The sequence below is a fragment of the Neltuma alba genome, unplaced genomic scaffold (assembly GCF_004799145.2).
Source record: "Neltuma alba isolate B1F8T4 unplaced genomic scaffold, ASM479914v2 tig00012044_pilon, whole genome shotgun sequence".
Taxonomy (NCBI): domain Eukaryota; kingdom Viridiplantae; phylum Streptophyta; class Magnoliopsida; order Fabales; family Fabaceae; genus Neltuma; species Neltuma alba.
The window spans coordinates 95,177-118,596 of NW_021636609.1; the positions used below are offsets into that span (position 1 = coordinate 95,177).

General features: G+C 36.2%; 4 protein-coding genes and 2 non-coding genes across 6 annotated transcripts; 1 reads left to right on the top strand and 5 right to left on the bottom strand.

Moving 5' to 3' along the window:
* Positions 1 to 306: 306 nt before the first annotated feature.
* LOC114721524 (ruBisCO-associated protein-like) lies at positions 307 to 1,110 on the bottom strand. The gene has a single exon (XM_028907348.1). The coding sequence runs from the start codon at positions 1,108 to 1,110 to the stop codon at positions 307 to 309; it is 804 nt and encodes a 267-aa protein (XP_028763181.1).
* An 11,911-nt stretch (positions 1,111 to 13,021) lies between these two features.
* On the top strand, positions 13,022 to 14,488 carry LOC114721502 (allene oxide synthase-like). The gene has a single exon (XM_028907313.1). The coding sequence runs from the start codon at positions 13,022 to 13,024 to the stop codon at positions 14,486 to 14,488; it is 1,467 nt and encodes a 488-aa protein (XP_028763146.1).
* A 458-nt stretch (positions 14,489 to 14,946) lies between these two features.
* LOC114721552 (U2 spliceosomal RNA) lies at positions 14,947 to 15,141 on the bottom strand. The gene has a single exon (XR_003738094.1). It is a non-coding gene; the product is annotated as a U2 spliceosomal RNA (small nuclear RNA).
* A 2,133-nt stretch (positions 15,142 to 17,274) lies between these two features.
* Positions 17,275 to 17,937, bottom strand: LOC114721525 (ruBisCO-associated protein-like). The gene has a single exon (XM_028907349.1). The coding sequence runs from the start codon at positions 17,935 to 17,937 to the stop codon at positions 17,275 to 17,277; it is 663 nt and encodes a 220-aa protein (XP_028763182.1).
* A 1,618-nt stretch (positions 17,938 to 19,555) lies between these two features.
* LOC114721526 (ruBisCO-associated protein-like) lies at positions 19,556 to 20,350 on the bottom strand. The gene has a single exon (XM_028907351.1). The coding sequence runs from the start codon at positions 20,348 to 20,350 to the stop codon at positions 19,556 to 19,558; it is 795 nt and encodes a 264-aa protein (XP_028763184.1).
* Positions 20,351 to 21,748: 1,398 nt separating this feature from the next.
* On the bottom strand, positions 21,749 to 21,946 carry LOC114721553 (U2 spliceosomal RNA). Its single transcript, XR_003738095.1, has one exon. It is a non-coding gene; the product is annotated as a U2 spliceosomal RNA (small nuclear RNA).
* Positions 21,947 to 23,420: the final 1,474 nt, after the last annotated feature.

Genomic DNA, 23,420 nt, shown 5'->3' on the forward strand with positions numbered 1-23,420 from the left:
AGTCGATGATCCTAGTACGTAGGGCGGGGGCAAGAGTGATGATAGAAAGGAAAAATCAGATAGCAATCACAACTCCATATTAATCACAAGCAAAGCAACTTTTATTTTATTGACCAAACTCGTACATATATATGGGTTTAAAACATAAAGATACCAAGATGCTAGCATTCTAGACGAACGCTGACACCTCGAAACACATATCGGACAAACCAAAGCAAACAGGAGCTCGACACGCACCACAAAAGAAAGACATATACGTAGGGCAGGAAATAGGGTGAAATCTTTGCCGCAGATCTCATGCAGCACTCAAGCCTCGGGTTTATAATCTTCGGGGGTCACGATCCACTTGGAAATCCCGAAGAGTCCCTTGCCGAGGAGCTGAGGAACGGCACCGAGGAAGATGGGCAGCGGGACAGTAGTCCAGTCGCCGGGGAGGACGTCACTGTGCCCAGCTAAGATCTTGTTTTTGGGATAACCATAAGTGGACACCAGCCTGTCGAAGACGCCTCCGAGCGCTTCAAAAGTGCAAATGGGAGAAGTCTCAGTGTGGGATTGGTACACCACATAGTCAAAAACTGCGTTGTTTTTCTTATACAGGTCGTGATAGTTTTGGCTGAGTGGAGCTGGCACAGTGATGGAAGCAGTGGTGATGGTATGACCCCTCTTCAGACTCCCAATGACTTTCTGAATTGAGCTGGCAAACTGATGCTCCGCGTCAGGGTTGATGTGTTCGTAATAGACGTCGATTCCATCGATCTGGTAATTCTGGATGATTTCCCTGAGACTTTTGGTGGCGGCTTGGATCCAGGCGGTTTCTGCAGCAGAAGTGACGGCAAATGGGAATTTGGGGTTGCGGCCTCCGATGCTGAGGAAGAACTTGACCGGAGTGGACGTGGCTTTGTCCCTGATGTTCTGGATTGCTTGTGGAGTCAACTTGCTTGTATCGAAATAAGGATAGAAGGTTCCTGTTTGGTATTTTCCTCCACCATCGTAATCTCTGGCGAAGGCCAGAACGATATGAATTTCTTTCTCTAGGGCCGCATATGGGAGTTTCTCAATGGAGCTCAGAGTGCTGGCGTAGACACGATAGGCCGACAATGGATTCGCCATTTTGAATCTCTCTCTCTCTCGGATTGATCGGCTTTTGGTGTGAGTTTGTGTGCTCTCATGGCTTCCTTATTTATAGACATGAGTTCGGAGAGGGAAACCCGAGGCGATTCGCCAGAGCTGGATAACATTGAGGGCAGTAGCATTTGTTTGTGGGGACATTGGTTACGTGGCAGGAAACGGTGTGGCTGGCGTTTTTCACGTTGGGGGTGACTATTATTAACAGCATATATTGAGACCTATGTTACTATCTAGATTGTTTCCATTCTACACACAGTCGAACACTCCCTGCTGTACCGCCTATGACATGCAGATAATAAAATTTTATAAATAAAAAAATGGTTAGAGACAGTAATTAAATAAGAACAAAATATAAAAACAAAATATCCTTCTTCTTTTTTATTTCTAAGTCCTCACATCAGCAATAAGCAATGAAATTCAAACTCACAACTTTACGAGTTATGACTCAACTTCTGTACGTACTAATTAGATTAACTCTTATTAGCATTAAACATACTTCTTTATGAATATATATATATATATATATATATTGTTGATTAGTTTTGGTGGGGAGAGTGATTGAGAACAAGCAGAAAGAATTGAGCGCGCGCTAGACGAGACGAGATATTGTTTTTGAAAACTAATTAATCATCAAATTCCTTTATTTTCGCACATAACTCGATCTCCAGCACTTAACTTATCTAATCTGTTGGTTTTCATATGTTTAGAAAATTATCTAGCCCTTCAAGAACTAAGGTGTAACCAAATCAAAATTGAAGAGCAAAGTAATTAGTTTTGCCTTGTTCTGACTATTTTTTAAAATTTTTTTTGGCGAATTACTCAAATATGAGTTGTTATAAATAAAAATCAGAAAAGTATATAATCAAATTCATGAGTAAGAAAAGAAATCATCCCAAGGGAAGATATGCATCCAATCCTAAATACATTCTTTCTTCCTTCCCAACTCCCATGTGGTTTTTGATTTTTTTTTTCTTTTCACACCCCGCAAAAATCACGCCCAGATTGAGTTTGATGAGCACTAAATTTGGATCGTCGACATCAAAATTAGATGGTCCAAATTTAATATTCTTTTATTTTTATGTTTTTAGTAATTTAGTATGTTGATGCATGTAGAAACATAAAAAATAAATATTATCTTTTAGTTTTTCTAAAAGTGATTTTTTTAGTTGGGCATGATCAGTTGAAAGTTCTAAATTGTACGTATTTGGATGGAGTGAATCGGGCTCCACTCTTTTGAATAATTGTGTATGGCGAAGACAAAAAATGACCCTATATTTCAACCAGATATGGTTCATGCTGATGAAAAGTCCAGTGAAGCTGAAGGCCCTTCAAATTTGCTGGTCAAACTAAATAAAGAGACGTTTTTAACTTTTTACACTGGTATTTAACTATACCAAAAATGTCTTAAAAATACAAATGATCAAATTGCCATAAATATCTTCATTGCGAAAATATATTAAAATATTTCAGATTTAATTTTAAATGAGTAAGGGTTTTTGGTTTATTGGGTGAATAGCTTGTTTTAATTTTTGATTCTGTACACATATTTTTACGTTCGAAAAAAAAATGTTGTTGAATAACTCTCATGTTTTGTACAAATTTTTTTAAGAATAATCTCTCTCTCTCTCTCTCTCAATAAGCATTAGAGTTCTGATCCGGATGTGGATAAATATATAGGCTTAAGCCTGTAAGAGGAGCCTAAACTCTGCCATGGACTTTAAAAAAAATTGTAAATAACTAAAGACACTTAATCACCTAGAGCTGTCAAAACAGATTGAACCTGTCGGGCTAGTCTATTTTAACTCATTTGAGTGACAAATCAAGCTTATATTTTAGAGGGTTCAAAAGGAAATCAAGCTTAAACAAACTAGCTATTGATGAGTTAAAAATAAGAGGGTTAACCCTCTTTAAGTTTACCTTATTAAAACCTAATAAATTGTTAAAATAGCCTACCACAATTATTCATTAATCACTATATGTGACTAATGTTGTGCAAGCCTCTCTATTGAAAAATAGAAAAATCTAGATATGTAACGCTTACTTTATCTAATATAAGGAGCGGCATTTTTAAAATCTTTAGTTGAGTTTTTATGTCTAGTCCGTAAAAAATCACTTTTTACAAAAGGTCCCCAACTTTCTACAGAACAAACGTAAAAAGTCCTAATTTTCAGTGCCCACCAACCAAAACTTGTGAAATTCGAAACCCGCCAAGCCATTGCTTTCCTCACTCCCCCTTTTGCTATTCTAATTGCGTCATTTGAAGGATCTCCCCCAACTATATACCCTCTTGTTCCGCTCTTTATTGGATGCGTCTTCATTTGTTCCTCAAGAATCTAATCCCACTGCACGGATCTGCTCATGTAACTGTCTCCTTGTTTGCCATACAGTTAACTATTTTAAAATGATTAATTAAATCATTAAGTACCACCGTAATAGAAAATGAAGAAAACAGTTCCAAAGGCCTACCTTATTATAAGACAGGATTTGACAAAAAACACTTGAATAACTATCATAGGAAAATATCAACCTTGTCATTGTAATCTACCATAGTTATAAAATATTTATTCGCAAGTCACATGCTTAATTAATACAACATAACTTTAATATTTAGAATTGGGATCAAAAAATCACAATTAAATAAGATTCTCGGATGGGCTAGGGCATTTGAAGCTCACAACACAATAGTTTCCAACCAACAGCTCACAAGCATAAGTCATTGTACCATTTGGTTATTCAAAATAGGGATAATTAATCTGTAAGTCCTTATAATTTCAACTAATTTTGAATTAGATCCTTATGGTTTTTTCCCTTTTTATCAAGTCCTTATACTTTCACATGTTTTTAGTTAGGTTCTTATATTTATTTTTCTTTTTATCAAGTCCTTATAAGTTCACCTTATTTTTAATTAAGTCCCTGAATTTTTTTATTCTTTATTTTATAAATTCTAATAATACTATTCTATTAACATAAAATAGTATATATTATCTAATATTAGTTATAAACAATAATATTTTAAAAATAATGAATTATTATAATAATTTTAATTTTTTGCCAGCAAAAAAATTAATTGTTCTAAAAAAATTAAGTTATCAATATTTTATTTTATTATATAATTGCTAATTTAATTTCATTATCAACATTTTATATTTCAGTATTAATCTATTTAATTAAGTTTATATTTAATTAATAAATTAAAATTAAAATTACATGGACCTAATTAAAAATTTAGTGAAATTATAAGGACTTGTTAAAACGAAAAATAAATGCAAGGACCTGATTAAAAACAGGTGAAAGTAGATGAACTTAATAAAAAGAAAAAAACTATAAGGACCTGATTCAAAACTGGTTGAAACTATAAGAATGTATAGATTAATTAATCCTTAATTAAAAAAACAACAATTTATTCGTGAATGACAAGTTTTGATTAGAAAATGACAAGTTTAAACTTGAGATTAATAGTGTGTTTTTTATCTGATACATAACATAAAATAACATGAACATTATATAAAAAAAACTATAATAATTTATCTAGGAGTGACAAGTCTTCAATTCAAAAAATCAATTACTCCCAAAACCATGTCGAATACTACCTCCAGTCCTAATTATAATCTATAAACAGGATCTTATAATTAAGATCGGCGGTAGTATTTTGTTTTAATTCAACTAGCCTCTTTCAGAAAATAGAAAAACACAAGAATACAAACACTTTTTTTTTATTTCATTTGTGACGTAATGAATTCGAAAGATACTGAACACAAGCAGTATGTTATCGAATCAAATATCACTTAACTCAAAATGCGTAGATGCCTTTTAATTTGCAGGTTCTTCTCTTACGCGATGTCATGTAGACAAACATGGCACTCTTTACCCTTATTTTCCTTTTGAGTCTTTGCCGTAGTTTACATTTACATTTACATTTACACGTGAATACAATCCGCACTTGGACTTTGAAATTTCATTAAAATATTAATGATTTACTTGACAGTTTTATCCTTCAAAAATGGAGTAATAATTTTAAGATCTAAAGTATATATTAAAATTTAAAACACATAAATGAGTTTATGTTTCCAGTTATCTTTAATTTAGTATTTTTAATCCATGTAGTTATATGGTTTTAAAGTGATTTTACTGTTTAAAAGGGGAGGAAAGGGTCAAACCCACAAGTTTAAGCAAACTCATGATAAGGATAAAAACTCGAATCATAAATCCGTAAGAGTTTATTGGTTTACGTTTGTCAATAAATAGTTATTGTAAAAAGTACATGATTCGATGATTAAAATACAAAAAAAATTGATTTAAATATATTTTAAATTCAAATCATTGAATTTTTCAAATGAAGAGCAACTATATTGTAAAGTAAAAAGAATATAACGTTCAAAATATACGTTCGCTCCTATGGTAAAAATGAAGAAATATAATGAGAAAGTGTCGAATCATTGAAATTAAATATATTAATATTCACAATTTATTAAACTCAACAAAGAAATTTCATCAAAGTTAAAAAGCCATATATACATATCTTATGGATTTTACTTTTTTGCTTTTTAAGACCAAGTCCTCCTACACATTTTGTTAACGAATTCTATTCTTTTTTTGAGCTGAGTTAGCGAATTCGCTCAACTCACAAGTCGCTAATTTAACTGAGTTTACATCTAACACAAATCGTAATTTTATTATCCAAAAATGTATAAAAAGTAAGTTCGGGGAGTGAAACCCGAGTCGATTCGCCAGAGCCGGATAACATTGAGGTCAGTAGCATTTGTTTGTAGGGACATTGGTTACGTGGCAGGAAACGGTGTGGCTGGCGTTTTTCACGTTATTGAGACCTATGTTACTATCTAGATTGTTTCCATTCTACACACTGTTGAACACTCCCTCCTGTACCGCATGATCGACATGCAGATAAAAATTTTATAAAAAAAAATGGTTAGAGACAGTAATTAAATAAGAACAAAATACAAAAACAAATATCCTTTTTCTTTTTTATTTCTAAGTCCTCACATCAGCAATAAGCAAAATAAATTCAAACTCACAACTTTATGAGTTATGACTCAACTTTTGTACGTACTAATTAGATCAACTCTTATTAGCATTAAACATACTTTTTATGAATATATATATTATATATTGTTGATTAGTTTTGGTGGGGAGAGTGATTGAGAACAAGCAGAAAGAATTGAGCGCACGCTAGACGAGATGAGACATTACTTTTGAAAACTAATTAATCATCAAATTCCTTTATTTTCACACATAACTCGATCTCTAGCACTTAACTTATCTAATTCAATCCGTCAATTTCCGTCATCTAAGCTGTTGGTTTTCATATGTTTAGAAAATTATCTAGCCCTTCAAGAGCTAAGGTGTAACCAAATCAAAATTGAAGAGCTAAGTAATTAGTTTTGCCTTGTTCTGACTATTTTTTAAAAAAAATTTTTGGCGAATTACTCAAATATGAGTTGTTATAATAAAAATCAGAAAAGTATATAATCAAATTCATGAGTAAGAAAAGAAATCATCCCAAGGGAAGATATGCATCCAATCCTAAATACATTCTTTCTTCCTTCCCAACTCCCATGTGGTTTTTGATTTTTTTTTCTTTTCACACCCCCAAAAATCACGCCTAGATTGAGTTTGATGAGCACTAAATTTGGATCGTCGACATCAAAATTAGACGGTCCAAATTTAATATTCTTTTATTTTTATGTTTTTAGTAATTCAGTATGTTGATGCATGTAGAAACATAAAAAATAAATATTATCTTTTAGTTTTTCTAAAAGTGATTTTTTTATTTGGGCATGATCAGTTGAAAGTTCTAAATTGTGCGTATTTGGATGGAGTGAATCGGGCTCCACTCTTTTGAATAATTGTGTACGGCGACGACAAAAAATGACCCTATATTTCAACCAGATATGGTTCATGCTGATGAAAAGTCCAGTAAGCTGAAGGCCCTTCAAATTTGCTGGTCAAACTAAATAAAGAGACGTTTTTAACTTTTTACATTGGTATTTAACTATACCAAAAATGTCTTAAAAATACTAATGATCAGTAATTGCCATAAATATCTTCATTGCGAAAATATATTAAAATATTACACATTTAATTTTAAATGAGTAAGGCTTTTTGGTTTATTGGGTGAATAGCTTGTTTTATTTTTGATTCTGTACAAATATTTTTACGTTCGAAAAAAAAATGTTGTTGAATTCACTCTCATGTTTTGTACAAATTTTTTTAAGAATAATATCTCTCACTCTCTAAATAAGCATTATAGTCTCGATTATGGAAAAGGAAAAAAACAAAGAAAGGATATGCAAGTCCTCATCACAAGGAGCCATCAAAGATAGATAAACACGTATACCAAGAAAACATTATGAGGTAGGAATCGGGACATAGGTCAGTTCTGATCCGAATATGGATAAATAGGCTTAAGCCTATAAGAGGAGCCTAAACTTTGCCATGGACTTAAAAAAATTGTAAATAACTAAAAACGACTTAAGGGGTTGTTTGGGAAGCTATAAAGTGTTTCTTAATCGAAACAAACTCCTCCACATATTTATTTCGTATATCGTAAAATCATTTTAAAACTCTAGTTTCATTTCCATCTCAACACTCCTTAATCACCCAGAACTGTCAAAACGGACTGAACCTGTCGGCCACCCTGTTTTAACCTATTTAGGTGAAAAATCCAGCTTATATTTTAGAGGGTTCAAAAGGAAATCAGGCTTAAACAAACTAGCTATTGATGAGTTAAAAATAAAAGTTAACCCCCTTTTAAGTTTACCTTATTAAAACCTAATAAATTGTTAAAACAACCTACCACAATTATTCATTAATCACTATTCAATATGTGACTAATGTTGTGCAAGCCTCTCGATTGAAAAATAGAAAAATCTAGATATGTAACACTTACTTTATCTAATATAAGGAGCGGCATTTTAAAATCTTTAGTTGAGTTTTTATGACTAGTCCGTGAAAAATCACTTTTTACAAAAGTCCCCAACTTTCTACAAAACAAACGTAAAAAGTCCTAATTTTCAGTGGCCACCAACCAAAACTTGTGAAATTCGAAACCCGCCAAGCCACTGCTTGCCCCACTCCCCCTTTTGCTGTTCTAATTGCGCCATTTGAAGGACCTCCTCGACTACCCTCTTGTTCCGCTCTTTATTGGATGCGTCTTCATTTGTTTCTCAAGAATCTAATCCCACGCCACGGATCTGCTCATATGACAGTCTCCTCATTTGCCATGCAGTTAACTATTTTAAAATGATTAGTTAAATCATTAAGTACTACTATTATAGAAAAAAGAAAGTAAGAAACCAGTTCCAAAGGCCTACCTTATAAGACAGGATTTGACAGAAAACACTTGAATAACTATCATAGGAAAATATCAACCCTGTCATTGTAATCTACCATGGTTATAAAATATTTAGTCGCAAGTCACATGCTTAATTAATACAACATAATTTTAGTATTTAGAATTGGGATCACAAAATCACAATTAAATAAGATTCTCAAATGGGCTAGGGCATTTGAAGCTCACAACACAATAGTTTCCAACCAACAGCTCACAATCATAAGTCATTCTACCATTTGGTTATTCAAAATATAATCTCCCCCCATAATCATAACGATACTTGGTTCAGCTCGTAAGAAAACAGTTTTCACAATATATCGCAATAATTGTTAAGCTCAACCGACAACAACAGCGCACTAAATTGGGGTTCAGGGCTACATTCACATCAAGTCACAGTACGCAACAAAATAATTAAGCAATTTGATCAATCAAAATGACCCTAAAAATTTTGCAATATACATTAATTATAACATGTAAAACTAAAGGAGTCCATACAGAGCGCAAAAGGGAAGGCTCAAGTCTCAAAATACTTTTCCTTAGAACTAATACTTCATGAAAAATAATAACAAACCACGGGATGAGTCACATAGATTCAATAGCCCCAGTTTCTGATTTAACAAACATGCAGGAATGATTACAAGATAGTTAAGCGGACTAAACAATAATTTATATAATATAGAGTATACATGAACTTTCGAAACAATAACAGCTCAACAAGTCATTAAGCAAGCATCGTTACTACCTACCTGTATATGTCTCATCAGTGTCAGATGATTCAGTTAACGTGATATGCTTAAGAATCCAAAGGAGATTGCCCCCAAAACAAAAAAAAAGTAGAAGAGTACGCACTTGTGCATAATCCAGTACAAATGAGAGACATGTACACGTACAATTGAATTGAAGTATTAGTATCTCTAATCCTAAATATAAGATCTAGTTTGTAGTATAAATTGCATTACAAATTAGATCTTATATTTGGATTGGAGGTAGTACAATTTATGATCTAATTAAAGAGGTGTTTGAATTAGCTTTTCAAAAGTAATTTTATAGTGTTTGATGAAGCAAGTATGTGAAATGAATTTTATCTTGATTTAAATAAAAACACATTTTTTTAATTGATTTTGGTGTTTTCCAAGCACTCTCTAACTTGAAAGACGGTGCTGCGCCCCGATTTTCTTATTATAAATTAGATTAGAAGGACATATTGTAAATAGAGATAAGTTTCCGTCAGTAAATAAAGGCCACGTAACTTGCTAGACATGTATCGTCTTCTCCCAAATCTGACTGCCTCCCTCTCAGACCAATCCCTGGCGGCTATGGCCTCCCATTCTTCGGCCCCATTTTTGATCGTTATGACTATTACACTACAAACAAGGCCGGGACAATTTCTTCATCTCCAGAATCCGCAGTATAACTCCACCGTCTTCCGACCAACATGCCTCCCAGTCCCTTCGTCGCCTCCAACCCTAGCATTGATCTTTTCTTTTTGTATTTTGGGGAAAATTGAGTATTTTAATATTCCCAGAATGGGTCCTTGAAGCATATTCGACATGATGTTTTTTGCCCTTTTGTCATGGTGGTGATCAATATACTCTTCTAGTTTTATGTACAAGTCACTTTTAGTATGTTTCACACATAATAAAAAAACTTAAACTTCATTAACTCTTATTTAAAATTTGATAATTTTTCAACTTTATCCCTATTTAATATATATTATACCTTATGTCAACAAAGTCAAGACAATAATAAATTAAGGATAAAATTATATATCCATAAAAAAAATTTCTCTTAGTGTTCTATAAATGAACCAAAAAATGTATTCTCTCTGTGCTTATAATAAGATCAAAGGAGTATGGTGTGTGCGTGTTACTCTATATGTGGGTCAAAAAATGCATGAGAATGGATGGTTGGATTCATCCGAAGGATATAAAATAGGACTAATTCACATAGCAAGACAAAGTTAAGTGACCACCAGCCATTATATTTGATTAAAAATCACCAGTGGTCAAATGCAATGCGAACCAATCTATATGTCATGACTACGATTAATTATATTATGAGATCCTACGTGCGTACTTGGTTGGATTTAGGAAGAGGGAAAAACGGTCGACATGAAATAATATAATAATACTACACTTGAATCAAAGAAGACAAAGGCACAGATATTGCAGCACTCGATGATCCTATATATATGTGTGTGCACGTGTGTGTGCAGGGCAGGGAATGAGCAGTGCTAATACCTAGAAAGGAAAAATCATTGAACAAGCACAAACTCAATAACAACAACGATAATAATAATCACATGCATGGACCATGGCAACTTTTATTGATCAGACTCGTACATATACTTACGGGAATGACGAAACATATAGAACAAGATGCTGGCATTCTAGGCGAATGCTGACAGCTCGACGACACAGACCTTATTATTATTTCATGACTCATGCATGAAATGTAAAGGGAACTCAGGCAAACCACAGTACGTACCACAGAGTAATACAAATAAAACGGCAAGAGCTAGCAGGAGCTCGACACAGACCACAAACAAACAAACACAAACCACATATGTGGTTGGTAGCTAAGGTGGATGATTATATATTATTCAAATAAGCTTCTCAGGTTATGATCAGCAGGGGTGACGATCCACTTGGAAATCCCAAAGTTCCCTTGCCAGGAGCTGAGGAACCGAGCCAAGGAAGATGGGCGGCGGGACATTAGTCCAGTCGCCGGGACGGACGTCACTGTACCCAGCTAAGATCTTCTCTTTGGGAAAATGTAGTTTGTCATAGACGTCCACGAGCTGTTCAAAAGTGCAAATGCGAGAAGGCTCAGTGTGGGTCTGGTACACCACATAGTTAAAAATTGCACTATTTGCCTTGTACAAGTTCTGATAGTCATTTTTGAAAGGAGATGACACAGTGATGGAAGCGTCGGTGATGCTTTCATCTTTCTTCAGATTCCGTATCACCGTTGCTATTGCCCTCCCAAACTGATCCCTGGCATCGAAGTTGATGTTCTCGTAATAGACGCCGATGCCGTCGATGTTGTAATTCTGGACGATCTGTGTGAGAGTTTCGGTGGCGTTTTTTATCCAATCGGATAGCTGAGCAGAAGTGACGGCGAATGGGAATTTGGGGTTACGGGCCTCCGATGCTGAGGAAGAGACTCGACTCTGCCCTTGATGTTCTGGATCGCTTCCGCATTCAACGAACTCGTATCAAATTAGGGAAAAAATTTTCCGGTCTGGTTTTTTCCTTGATCATCGTAGTCTCTGGCGAAGGCCAGAACGATGTGAATTTCTTTGTCGAGGTTCGCATATGGGAGATTCTCAATGGAGATGAGGGTGCTGGCGTAAACTCGACAGGCGGACAATGGTTTCACCATTTTGGATCTCTCTCTCTCTCGCTCTCTCTCTTCTTTTTGGTGTAAGTATGTGTGCTCTCAAACCTGCTTATTTATAAATTAATGTGTTGTTATTTGTGTTGTTATTCTCCTGACGTCATAAAACATGGCATCATTCTATTAATTATATAAATAAAAAATTTAGCTAAAGGCAATAAATTAGTGAGAGAAAAAATATATATATATGTGTGTGTGTGTGTGTGTGTGTGTTTTAAGATATTCTTGTTTATAGATACAAACATGTTGTTGAGTAATTGTGGTGGGGAGGGCGGTAAAGAACAATTAATCATTAAATTCCTACAGTTTCTTTGATTTAATCTGTTGTTTCTTTATTTTCAGAAAATTATTAACGATTAGTCCTTCAAGAACATACAAAGTAAAAGTTATAACCAAATCAAAATTTAAGAACTAAATAATAAATTTAGTTTTCAAAATATAAGAGGGACCATATGCATGTGAAACCTAATCCGTTCCCAAGCTAATTCTCGGGCATTGCTTGGTTTTTGTTTTGTTTTTTAAAAAAAACACCCACGGGAATCATATGCCTGGATTGATTTGAAAAGAGAAGGAAATTAAACTACACTAACTAACTACTAGCGATTAAAGTAGCTAGTTAGGACACGCGAAATGGTGCATTCGAAATGATTTGTGAACTTGTATGTTTATGGAAATAAATCTAAAAATGAACGAACAAGTTGTTGATCCAGATAACGAGAAACATCTCTATGGATAAGCACATTCGATACAAAGGCTGTTTTAATCTCAATTTCATACTCTAAATTTAAAAAAAAAAATCTAAAAAGGAAAATGGAACATAATAAAAAATACATGTTTGGTATCCGATGAAACGAAGTGAATATTTATAATATCTATGACATATTTACATATAAGCTAAAGTATACATTTAATTTTTAACTTTATGTAAGGTTTTAATTTGATCTCTTAATTTTAAAAAATATATTCTTAGTCTTTTAATCCTAAATTTTGAAATAAGTTTTGTTTTACTTTGACTTACATAAAGACACTTTTTTATAAGTTTTGCTTTTGAATATCTCACTGTACTATATAATTCACCAATCAGGCCCTTCGATTACAGCCACACCTGCGAAAAGATCGCAAGAAGGAGAAGAAACAGTGACAATGTCATCTCATCCTTCAGTCGTCGATGACGATACTTCCAAATCTGACGATCTCCCTCTCAGACCAATCCCTGGCGGCTATGGCCTCCCATTTTTCGGCCCCATTCTTGATCGTTACGACTATTACTACAACCAAGGCCGCGACAATTTCTTCATCTCCAGAATCCGCAAGTACAACTCCACCGTCTTCCGAACCAACATGCCTCCTGGTCCGTTCGTCGCCTCCAATCCTAGGGTTGTCGCCGTCCTCGACGCCCTCAGCCCTGTCCTCTTTGACGTATCCAAGGTTGAGAAACGCGACGTCTTCACCGGAACCTACATGCCGTCCACCACCTTCACCGGCGGCCACCGTGTCTGCTCTTACCTCGATCCCTCCGAGCCCAAACACACCCTCCTCAAGCGCTTCTTCTTCTACCTCCTCTCCTCCAAGAAAGACCAGGCGATCCCGCTTCTCCGAAGCCACTTGTCGGAGATGTTTCAGAAGCTTGAAGACCAGCTCCTCGCTAAAAGGCAGGCTTATTTCAACTCCGTAAGCGATAACGAGCTCTTTAACTTCGTGTTCCGCCTCTACTGTGGAAAAGATCCTACCCAAACAAAACTCGGATCCTGGGCCCCGACTTACTTCGAGTTCTGGGTATATCCTCAGGTCGCACCGCTCGGATCCCTCGGACTACCCTGGTACTTCTTCCCCATTAACGTAATCGAAGATTTCTTCCTCCATACCATGCCGTTCCCGGCGTTCTTGCTCAAATGGCTTCACCGGAAGCTATACGATGCCGTTTACACGTCCGCCCTGGAGGCACTGGACGAAGCGGAGCGTATCGGGCTAAGCAAAGAAGAAGCATGCAATAACTTACTATTCGTTCTGGGATTTAACACTTATGGCGGTGTCAAACTCGTAATTCCGACGATGATGAAGTGGGTGGGATTAGCTGGGGAGGGTCTACATAAAGAACTTGCAGACGAGATAAGAAGTGCGGTGAAGGCAGAAGGTGGAGTGACATTAGGAGCGTTGGATAAGATGCCGTTGATGAAATCAGTGGTGTGGGAAGTACTGAGGATTGACCCACCGGTTCAGTTTCAGTACGGCAAGGCAAAGGAGGATGTGGTGGTACGGAGCCACGACGCAGCCTTTCAAATAAAGAAAGGTGAGATGGTGTTTGGATATCAGCCCTTGGTTACAAAAGATCCAAGGGTGTTCAAGAATCCGGAGGAGTTTGTGGGGCAAAGGTTCGTCGGGGAAGGAGAGAAGCTGTTGAAGTATGTGTATTGGTCGAATGGGAGGGAGACAGAGGGGGCCACGGAGGAGAACAAGCAGTGCGCGGGGAAGGATCTAGTGGTGCTGATGCTTAGGGTAACGTTGGTGGAACTGTTCCTGCGTTATGACACATTGACGGTGAAACTTGGGAAGCCCTTACTTGGTCCCACAGTGACCATCACCTCCTTGACCAAGGCCACTTCCTACTAATTAACTGTATTTCAATATTTGAGCTTGCGAGTTTTATTCAATAAATTTAAGAATTTCGTGGAACCTAATGCACATTAATTAGTAAGATTATAGTACACAGAATAAAGGTGCTTCTTTTCAGGCCGAAAAAATAAGGTTGGTTCTTTCGTGTGGGGTATTCTCATGTTATAACTGGGCCTGACTCCTCTCTAATACTCATCCGATCCTAAATTATTTATAGAAAAATTTTAAATTGTTGGAAAAAGAGAAAAATTTTAAACTGAAAACCACAATTAATTAATTCTATCTTAAAAGTTATTCGCAACACGTCCTAGCGTCTGCGGAAATACTCTGATAAAAACCTAGGCTTTGGATGAAAATGGAGGGGCCGACTCTCAAATTAGCAATTCATTAATTGAGCTAATGTTTTAAGCAAAAGTAATTGGTCTCTGAGACTATAATCCTTAAACTTGGTCTTGGTGGGGCGCGCCAGGCCGGTGCTGTAATGCAACGCACGGGCGACGCGCAAGGATCCCAGAGCAAGCTACCGTGGTGGACCCTTCCCCTGCAAAAATAAATTTAATATCATGTGGGCCAATGGCCCACGTATCAGATATTAAACTGATAAGAACAGATACTACACTTGATCTTAGCCAAAAGGCCGAGAAAGGTATGACTTGAAATGTGCCTTCGTCCGGCTTTTATAATTACCCTCAGCTCTTCGCTTCTTTGCCTGCCCCATGTGGGACTCTCTCACTCCTTCGCAGTTGCAGCTATGCAGTAAAACCCCCTCTTATATCATGCATCCCATTTTTTGGTATCGGGCTTCTTCCTTTGTTGTATCTTCGATTACGCATCCATCCCTATTCCCTATATCGCATCGCAACTTGTCCAAGTAGATGCTGGATATTTTTATACAAAGCTTTGATTTTTCTTTTTCTTTTTTGTTGGGGGGGGTTTGGGGAAATTGAGCATTTTGATATTCCCAAGTAGGTCCATGGAGCATGTATAATTCCCCCCATATATATCACAGAGATCTTGCAGTTGTTATATCAGGTTATGGTTCGTTTCTTTGTTCAATACTGCTGGGCGCAACGCAAGGATGATTTTATATTTATTGTGTCATTTCTAGATTGTATTGGTTGCATTTATTTTCATGTGCTAGCTGCTGTATATAACTTTGTTCTTCATTGTTTCCTTATATAAACAACAAATGAAAAGCTTTCCCTCCATTGCTTAATTTATGTTCGTACGTGTATGGTTTTTCCTTCGTAATATTTGCCTGTCTGCGCTTCTGTGCTTCTTTTGGTTAAGGAACGTTTGCAAGGATTGTATGAAATTTGACCTCGTGATGCCTATATATGTGTGTTATTTTAAAGATTTTTGTCACGAACATATATAATTGTTTTGTTGAACATGTACTATGCCTGCCTTCTCGCGCCTACTACACTGGAACAAGTTAAACTCATCAGTTTATGCCAACCGAACAATACATGTTTCAAGGAGTTTTTCTTTCTGTTCTGCCACCCATTCCTCTCCCTGCCTCTGCTTCATTTAATTTGTTCTAGTAAGCTTGTTTTTTAGCTGACCTGGAGACAATTTTCAAGTTGACAACACGGAGATGGTTTTATTTGAGATAGGGTTTGTAATGAAGGGAAGAATTTAATTAATTAATTAAGAAGCAAATATATTGATGATTTAGTTGAGTGCTCTTGAAATACCATAGAGATAAATAATCCTAGATCTATCTCATTTTATAATTGAATTGACAAGCTCTTTTGCTTTGTCAATAAATAATCCGAGATCATCTCTTCTCATTATTTTATCACTTCTCACGAAGGTTTCATTAATCAAACATACATAGCAACTAATTAAATGCTTATAACCGCGACGCAAACAACAGAGACTGCTGGCAATAAGATTAGCTGCACATGTTACGGCTATTATGAGATCCTCCATATATACGTACTCCTTTTTTCTTATTACGAGATTCTGCGTACTCGATCGGAATTAGGAAGAGGGAAAAGGGGGTTGGCATGAAATAATATAATACTCCTCCGGTCCTTATTATAAGACCCCATTTGACTTTTTATTTGGTCCTAATTATAAGACCCCAATCCATTTTGTCTCTTATATTTATACATTTTTTCCAAGATAATCCTTCTAATAATGATAGTTTTAGCCAATATACTTAATTAGCAAGGATATTTTAGGAATGACAACACTTATTTATTATAAATAACCAACTTAACTTACTTCCTTAATCTCCTCAAATAAGTCAATTGGGTCTTATAATTAGGACCGGAGGAGTAATACACTTGAATGAAAGAACATATATATATATGTATACATATATCGCAGTCGATGACCCTATGATGATAGAAAGGAAAAATCATGTAACAATCACATACAACTCCATAATAATCACATGCAAAGCAACTTTTATTTTATTGATCAGACTCGTACATATATGGATTTGAAACATAAAGATAACAAGATCCTAGCACTCTAGAGGAACGGTGACAACTCGACACATACCTCCCGGAACAACTAAAGCAAACAGGAGCTCGACACATACCACAAAACAAAGATATATACGGAAGTGGAATATTATTTGATACGCACGCAGGGCAGGGAATAGGACGAAATCTTGGCCGCGCAGATCTCAACACTACTCAAGGCTCAGGGTTATAATCTTCAGGGTCACGATCCACTTGGAAATGCCAAAGAGTCCCTTGTTAAGGAGCTGAGGAACGGCACCGAGGAAGATGGGCGGCGGGACAGTAGTCCAGTCGCCGGGACGGACGTCACTGTGCCCAGCTAAGATCTTCTCTTTGGGATAAGGCAGTTTGTCGAAGACGGCTCCGACCTCTTGAAAAAGTGGAGATGGGAGAAAGCTCAGTATGGGACTGGTACACCACATAGTCAAAATTTTTGTCGTTTTTCTTGTACAAGTCGTGATAGTTTTTGCTGAGAGGAGCTGATACAGTGACGGAAGCACTGGAGATGGTTTTATCGTTCTTCAGCCTCCATATCACTTTCTGAATTGAGTCGGCAAACTGATGCCCAGTATTAGAGTTGATGTGTTCGTAATAGACGTCGATGCCATCAAACCCGTAATTCTGGACGATTTCCTTGAGACTTTCAGTGGCATTTTGGATCCAGGCGGATTGCTGAGCAGAAGTGACAGCAAATGGGAATTTGGAGTCAGGGCCTTCGATGCTGAGGAAGAACTTCACTGAAGTGGACATGGCTCTGTCCTTGATGTTCTGGATTGCTTCTGCATTCAGCTTGCTTGTATCAAAATAGGGAAAAAATTTCCCTGTCTGGTATTTCTTCTCGCTGTCGTAATCTCCGGCGATATGGATTTCTTTCTCGAGGCCGGCACATGGGAGATTTTCAATAGAGCCCCGAGTGCTAGCGTAAACACGATGGCCAGACAATTGTTTCGGTCCAAGCAATGATGGCATCTAAAGCCCAACAGTGCAATTAGAAAGCCGAAATCCAAAAGATGGCCCAACGATGACCGTAAAACTATCTCCTTGAGTTTTATTCCTTTTGAAATGGGAAGTGATAACCCATAGTCCATGAAATTAGCGGTAGCAACTGCACACTCCCACCAATAAGGGAGAGAGTTTGATTCCCCGTCATTAGGCTTAGCGAGGAATCTCATTTGGAGATGTGTATGTAAACACTTGAAGACATGATGTAGGTTTGTCTTACCTAACATAGTAGTTAGATCAAGCGCCCTATCTTTGATTTGAATTGAGTTTGAATCCTGCCTAAAATATCCAGAAAAAAGGGTAAATGATATCAAATACAAAACAACTTGGCAATAATGAGTATCATTTTCTTCTTATTGGACGAAAAGAAACAACATTTTAAGTTTAGTTCAAAGCTATGCGCAACTTTATAACTGCATTTCTCAAGATCAATTCTATTTTAATCAAATTGTTTTTTTTTAATGAATTCGTAACTTTCGGAAATGAGAAAATAAATTGGACAGCAACTTGTACAAGTAGGTGCTGGATGTTTTCCATTCAAAATAAAGCATTGATCTTTTCTGTTTTGTCTTCTTTTTTTTTTTTTTTTGGGGGGGGGGTGGTTCTCAAATGGGTTCTTGGATGATAATTCTCACCATCTGTATCAGAAAGTGATCTTGCAGTTGTTGCTACGTCAATTTTGGGTTGTACTGGTTGCATTTATCTTCATAATTTTGTTATTCATTTTTTTCTTATAAATAAGGGTAAAAGTACATCTAACATCCTAAACTATTTAGTAATATATTTTTACACTCCACGTATTAAAATTAGAGTAATTTTACCCCAAGTAAACATTCCCTTGAACTCTGTTAGATGCAATTGACCTTTAGGCATTTTTTTTCCCAATTAAGGACACGTATTTTATAAAATGACACTTATATGTCGGTCATAAAATGCATGAGAATGGATGGTTGGACTCATCCGAAGGATATAAAATAGGACTTCATTCACATAGCAAGACAAAGTTAGGTGACCAGCCATTGATTAAAAATCACCAGTAATTAAATGCAATGGGAAGTTGCGAACCGATCTACATGTTATGACTATTATATTATGAGATTCTCCGTGCGTCCTTGGCTGGAATTAGGAAGAGAGAAAAACGGTCCACATGAAATAATATATTCCTCTGATCCTAAATATAAGACCATTTTTGTAGTGTAAATATTACAGTTGAATGAAAGAAGACAAACACAAACACGCACATATTGCAGTCGATGATCCTATATATATAGTATGTAGGGCAGGGAATGAGTAGTGATGATAGAAATTAGAGGAAAAATCATTTAACAAGCACAAACTCAACAACAATAACAATAATTAATTATAATCGCATGCATGCATAACAACTTTTATTGATCAGACTCATACACATACGTAGGGGTGTGAAACATAGAGAACAGGATACTGGCATTCTAGACTGCACAGACCTTATTATTATCTCACGACACCTGCATAAAACTACAAGAGCTAGCAGGAGCTCGACACAGACCACAAGACAAAGACATATATAGGTAGGTGGATGATTATATAAAATCATCAGTTAGGCTTAATTCTCAGGGTTATGATCAGCAGTGGTGACGACCCACTTGGAAATGCCAAAGAGTCCCATGTCAAGGAGCTGAGGAACGGAACCAAGGAAGATGGGCGGCGGGACATTAGTCCAGTCGCCGGGACGGACGTCACTGTACCCAGCTAAGATCTTCTCTTTGGGATAATAATGCAGTTTGCCATATACGTCCACGAGCTGTTCAAAAGTGCAAATGCGAGAAGGCTCCGTGTGGGTCTGGTACACCACATAGTTAAAAATTGCACTATTTGCCTTGTACAAGTTCTGATAGTCATTTTTGAAAGGAGATGACACAGTGATGGAAGCGTCGGTGATGGTTTCATCTTTCTTCAGATTCCGTATCACCGTCGCTATTGCCCTCCCAAACTGGTCCCTGGCATCAAAGTTGATGTGTTCGTAATAGACGTCGATGCCGTCGATGCTGTAATTCTGGACGATCTGCTTGAGAGTTTCGGTGGCGTTTTTGATCCAATCGGATTGCTGAGCAGAGGTGACGGCGAATGGGAATTTGGGGTTACGGCCTCCGATGCTGAGGAAGAACTTGACCGGAGTGGACTCGGCTCTGCCCTTGATGTTCTGGATTGCTTCCGCATTCAACGAACTCGTATCAAAGTAGGGAAAAAATTTTCCGGTCTGGTTTTTTCCTTGAGCATCATAATCTCTGGCGAAGGCCAGAACGATGTGGATTTCTTTGTCAAGGTTCGCATATGGGAGATTCTCAATGGAGATGAGGGTGCTGGCGTAAACTCGACAGGCGGACAATGGTTTCGCCATTTTTGAATCTCTCTCTCTTTCTGGCTCTCTCTTTTGGTGCAAGTATGTGTGCTCTCATGACTTGCTTATTTATAGATTAATGTGTTGTTATTCTCCTGACGTCATAGAACATGGCATCGATCATTCCATTAATTATATAAATAAAAAATTTAGCCAAAGGCAATAAATTAGTGAGAAACGTACATATATATATATATATATATATATATGTTTTAAGATATTCTGGTTTATGGATACATACATGTTGAGTAATTGTGGTGGAGGGCGACAAAGAACAATTAATCATTAAATTCCTACAGTTCCAACTTGTTTACATATGATTAGATGCCTGAAATATTAACTTATGTAACACAATCCGTCAAGTTTCTTTGATTTAATCTGTTGTTTCTTTGTTTTTGGAAAATTATTAATGATTAGTCCTTCAAGAATATACAAAGTAAAAGGTATAACCAAATCAAAATTTAAGATCTAAATAATAAATTTAGTTTTCAAAAGATAAGAGGGACCATATGCATGTGCAACCTAATCTCGAGCTATGCTTGGTTTTTGTTTTTGTTTTTGCTTTTTTTGTTTTGTTTTTAAACACCCACTGGAATCATGTGCCTGGATTTATTTGAAAAGAGAAGGATATTAAACTACACTAACTAACTACCAGGGATTACAGTAGCTAGGTAGGACACGCGAAGTGATGCGTTCGAATGTGAACTACTATCTCCGATACTAATTATAAGAACTAGTTAACTAATTTGAGGAGTTAAGGAAGTAAGTTAAGCTAATTATTTGTAATAAATAGATGTTGTCTTTCCAAACATATCCTTGCTAATCAAGAGTGTTGGTGAGAACTATCATTATTAGAAGCACTATCTTGAAAAAAAACACATAAATATGTTAGAGACGAAATAAATTGAGGTCTTATATTTAGAACCAAAATAAAGTCAAACAAATTCTTATATTAAAGACCAGAGGTAGTATTATGTTTATGGAAATAAATCTAAAAATGGACGAACAAGTTGTTGATCCGGATAACAAGAAACATCTCTATGGAGAAAAGACAGGTTTAAATTCTAATAAGCACATTTGATGCTAAGGCTGTTTTAATCTCAATTTCATACTCTAGATTTTTAAAAAAATCTAAAAAAGAAAATGGAACATAATAAAATAAATATGTTTGATATCCGATGAAACAAAGTAAATATTTATAATATCTATAACATATTTATATATATAATGAAAATGTCAAGATGTTAATTATGCTTGGTTGTTGTCTCTTATGGTGTGATAAAGACCTAGGCTTTATTTGGACGAACGTATAGAAGCCCAGTGTAAAATTAACTAATTAATTGGGCCTATCGGCTAAGCACGAAAGAAATGGCTTGCAAAAATTAAAACTTGGGCTTGGTGGGAAGCGCCAGGCCCGTGCAGTAGTGCAACGCATGGGCGACATGCGAGGATCCCAGCAGCAAGCTACTGTAGTGAACCCTCCCCCTCAAAAAATAAATTTAATATCATGTGGGCCGATGACCCACGTATCATATATTAAACTAATAAGAACAGATACTACACTTGATCTACCAACGGGGTTGGTCCAAATGGTAAGCGGCTTAGTACCGCTTAAGCAAGGTCTCGAGTTCAAGCTTCAGTGTATGCAGAAATCTCTGTTGGGAAACTCACCCACCACAGCCAAGTACACGACGCGGGTCGAATTTAGATGTAGTTGAAGTAAAGTTCCGGTAAACTAGGTGGGCAACCAAAAAAAAAAATACTACACTTGATCTTAGCCAAAAGGCCTAGAAAGGTATGAATTAGAACGTTCCTCCGTCTTTTGGCCCCAAAAAAAAAAAAAAACGTTCCTCCGTCCGGCTTTTATAATTACCCTGCGCTCTTCGCTTCCCCACGTGGCCGATGTGGGACTCTTCACTCCTTCGCAGTTGCAGCTACGCAATAAAACCATCTCTCGTGCATCTCTTTTTTTCCTTTTTTCTTTCTTGTATCGGCCTTCTTCCTTTGTTGCATCCCTATCCCTTACATCGCATCGCAACTTGTACAAGTAGATGCTGCATATTTTCATTCAAAGCTTCTTTTTTTTTTCTTCTGTTTTTTTACTTTTTCCCCGCCCCCGGGGGGGGAGATATTGAGCATTTTAATATTCCCAAATAGGTCCATGGAGCATATATAATTCCCCCCATATATATCAGAGAGATCTTGCAGTTGTTATATATCAGGTTATGGTTCATTTCTCTGTTCGATACTGCGGGGCGCAACGCAAGGATGATTTTATATGATTGTGTCATTTCTAGATTCTAGATTCTAGATTGTATTGGTTGCATTTGTTTTCATTTACTGCTGTAAATAACTTTGTTCTTCATTGTTTCCTTATATTAACAACAATAAAAAGCTTTCCCTCCACTGCTTAATTTACTTACGTATAGTATGTTTCAAGAAGTTTTTCTTTCTGTGCTGCCACCCATTCCTCTCCCTGCTGCCCCTGCTATATTTAATTTATTCTATCGAGCTCGTTTTCTAGCTGACCTGAAGGCAATTTGCAAGTTGAGAACAGAGATGGTTTTCTTAATTGAGACGGGTTCGTAACGAAAGGAAGAAATTAAGAAGCAAATATATTGAAGATTTAATTGGGGAATAATCATGGTCTGGGGAATAATCACCCAGACACCCATCCAAAAACCAAAACCATGGTTTTGGGTCAAAACCATGGTTTTGGGTCAAAACCATGGTTTTGGCTCCAAAATCATGGTTTTAGAAAAAGCTAAAAATTTTTGCTTTTGGAAAAAAAGGAAGAGTGTGAGAGCCTATAGGATATGTATCTTGTTATTTTTTTTATAAACATATTTTTTTATAAACATATTTAATTTTATATTTTATAAATATATATACATATTAATTATTTATTAATTATATTATCTTATGTATTATTAATTATGTTGGTAAAAAATATATTATTAACAATTTTATTCCTTCAAATTAAAATATATTATAAAATCTATTTTTTCTGTAATTACATATTAACTTATGTCTTTTTTTTAGTAATTTGTATATATAAAAAGTGCTTCTG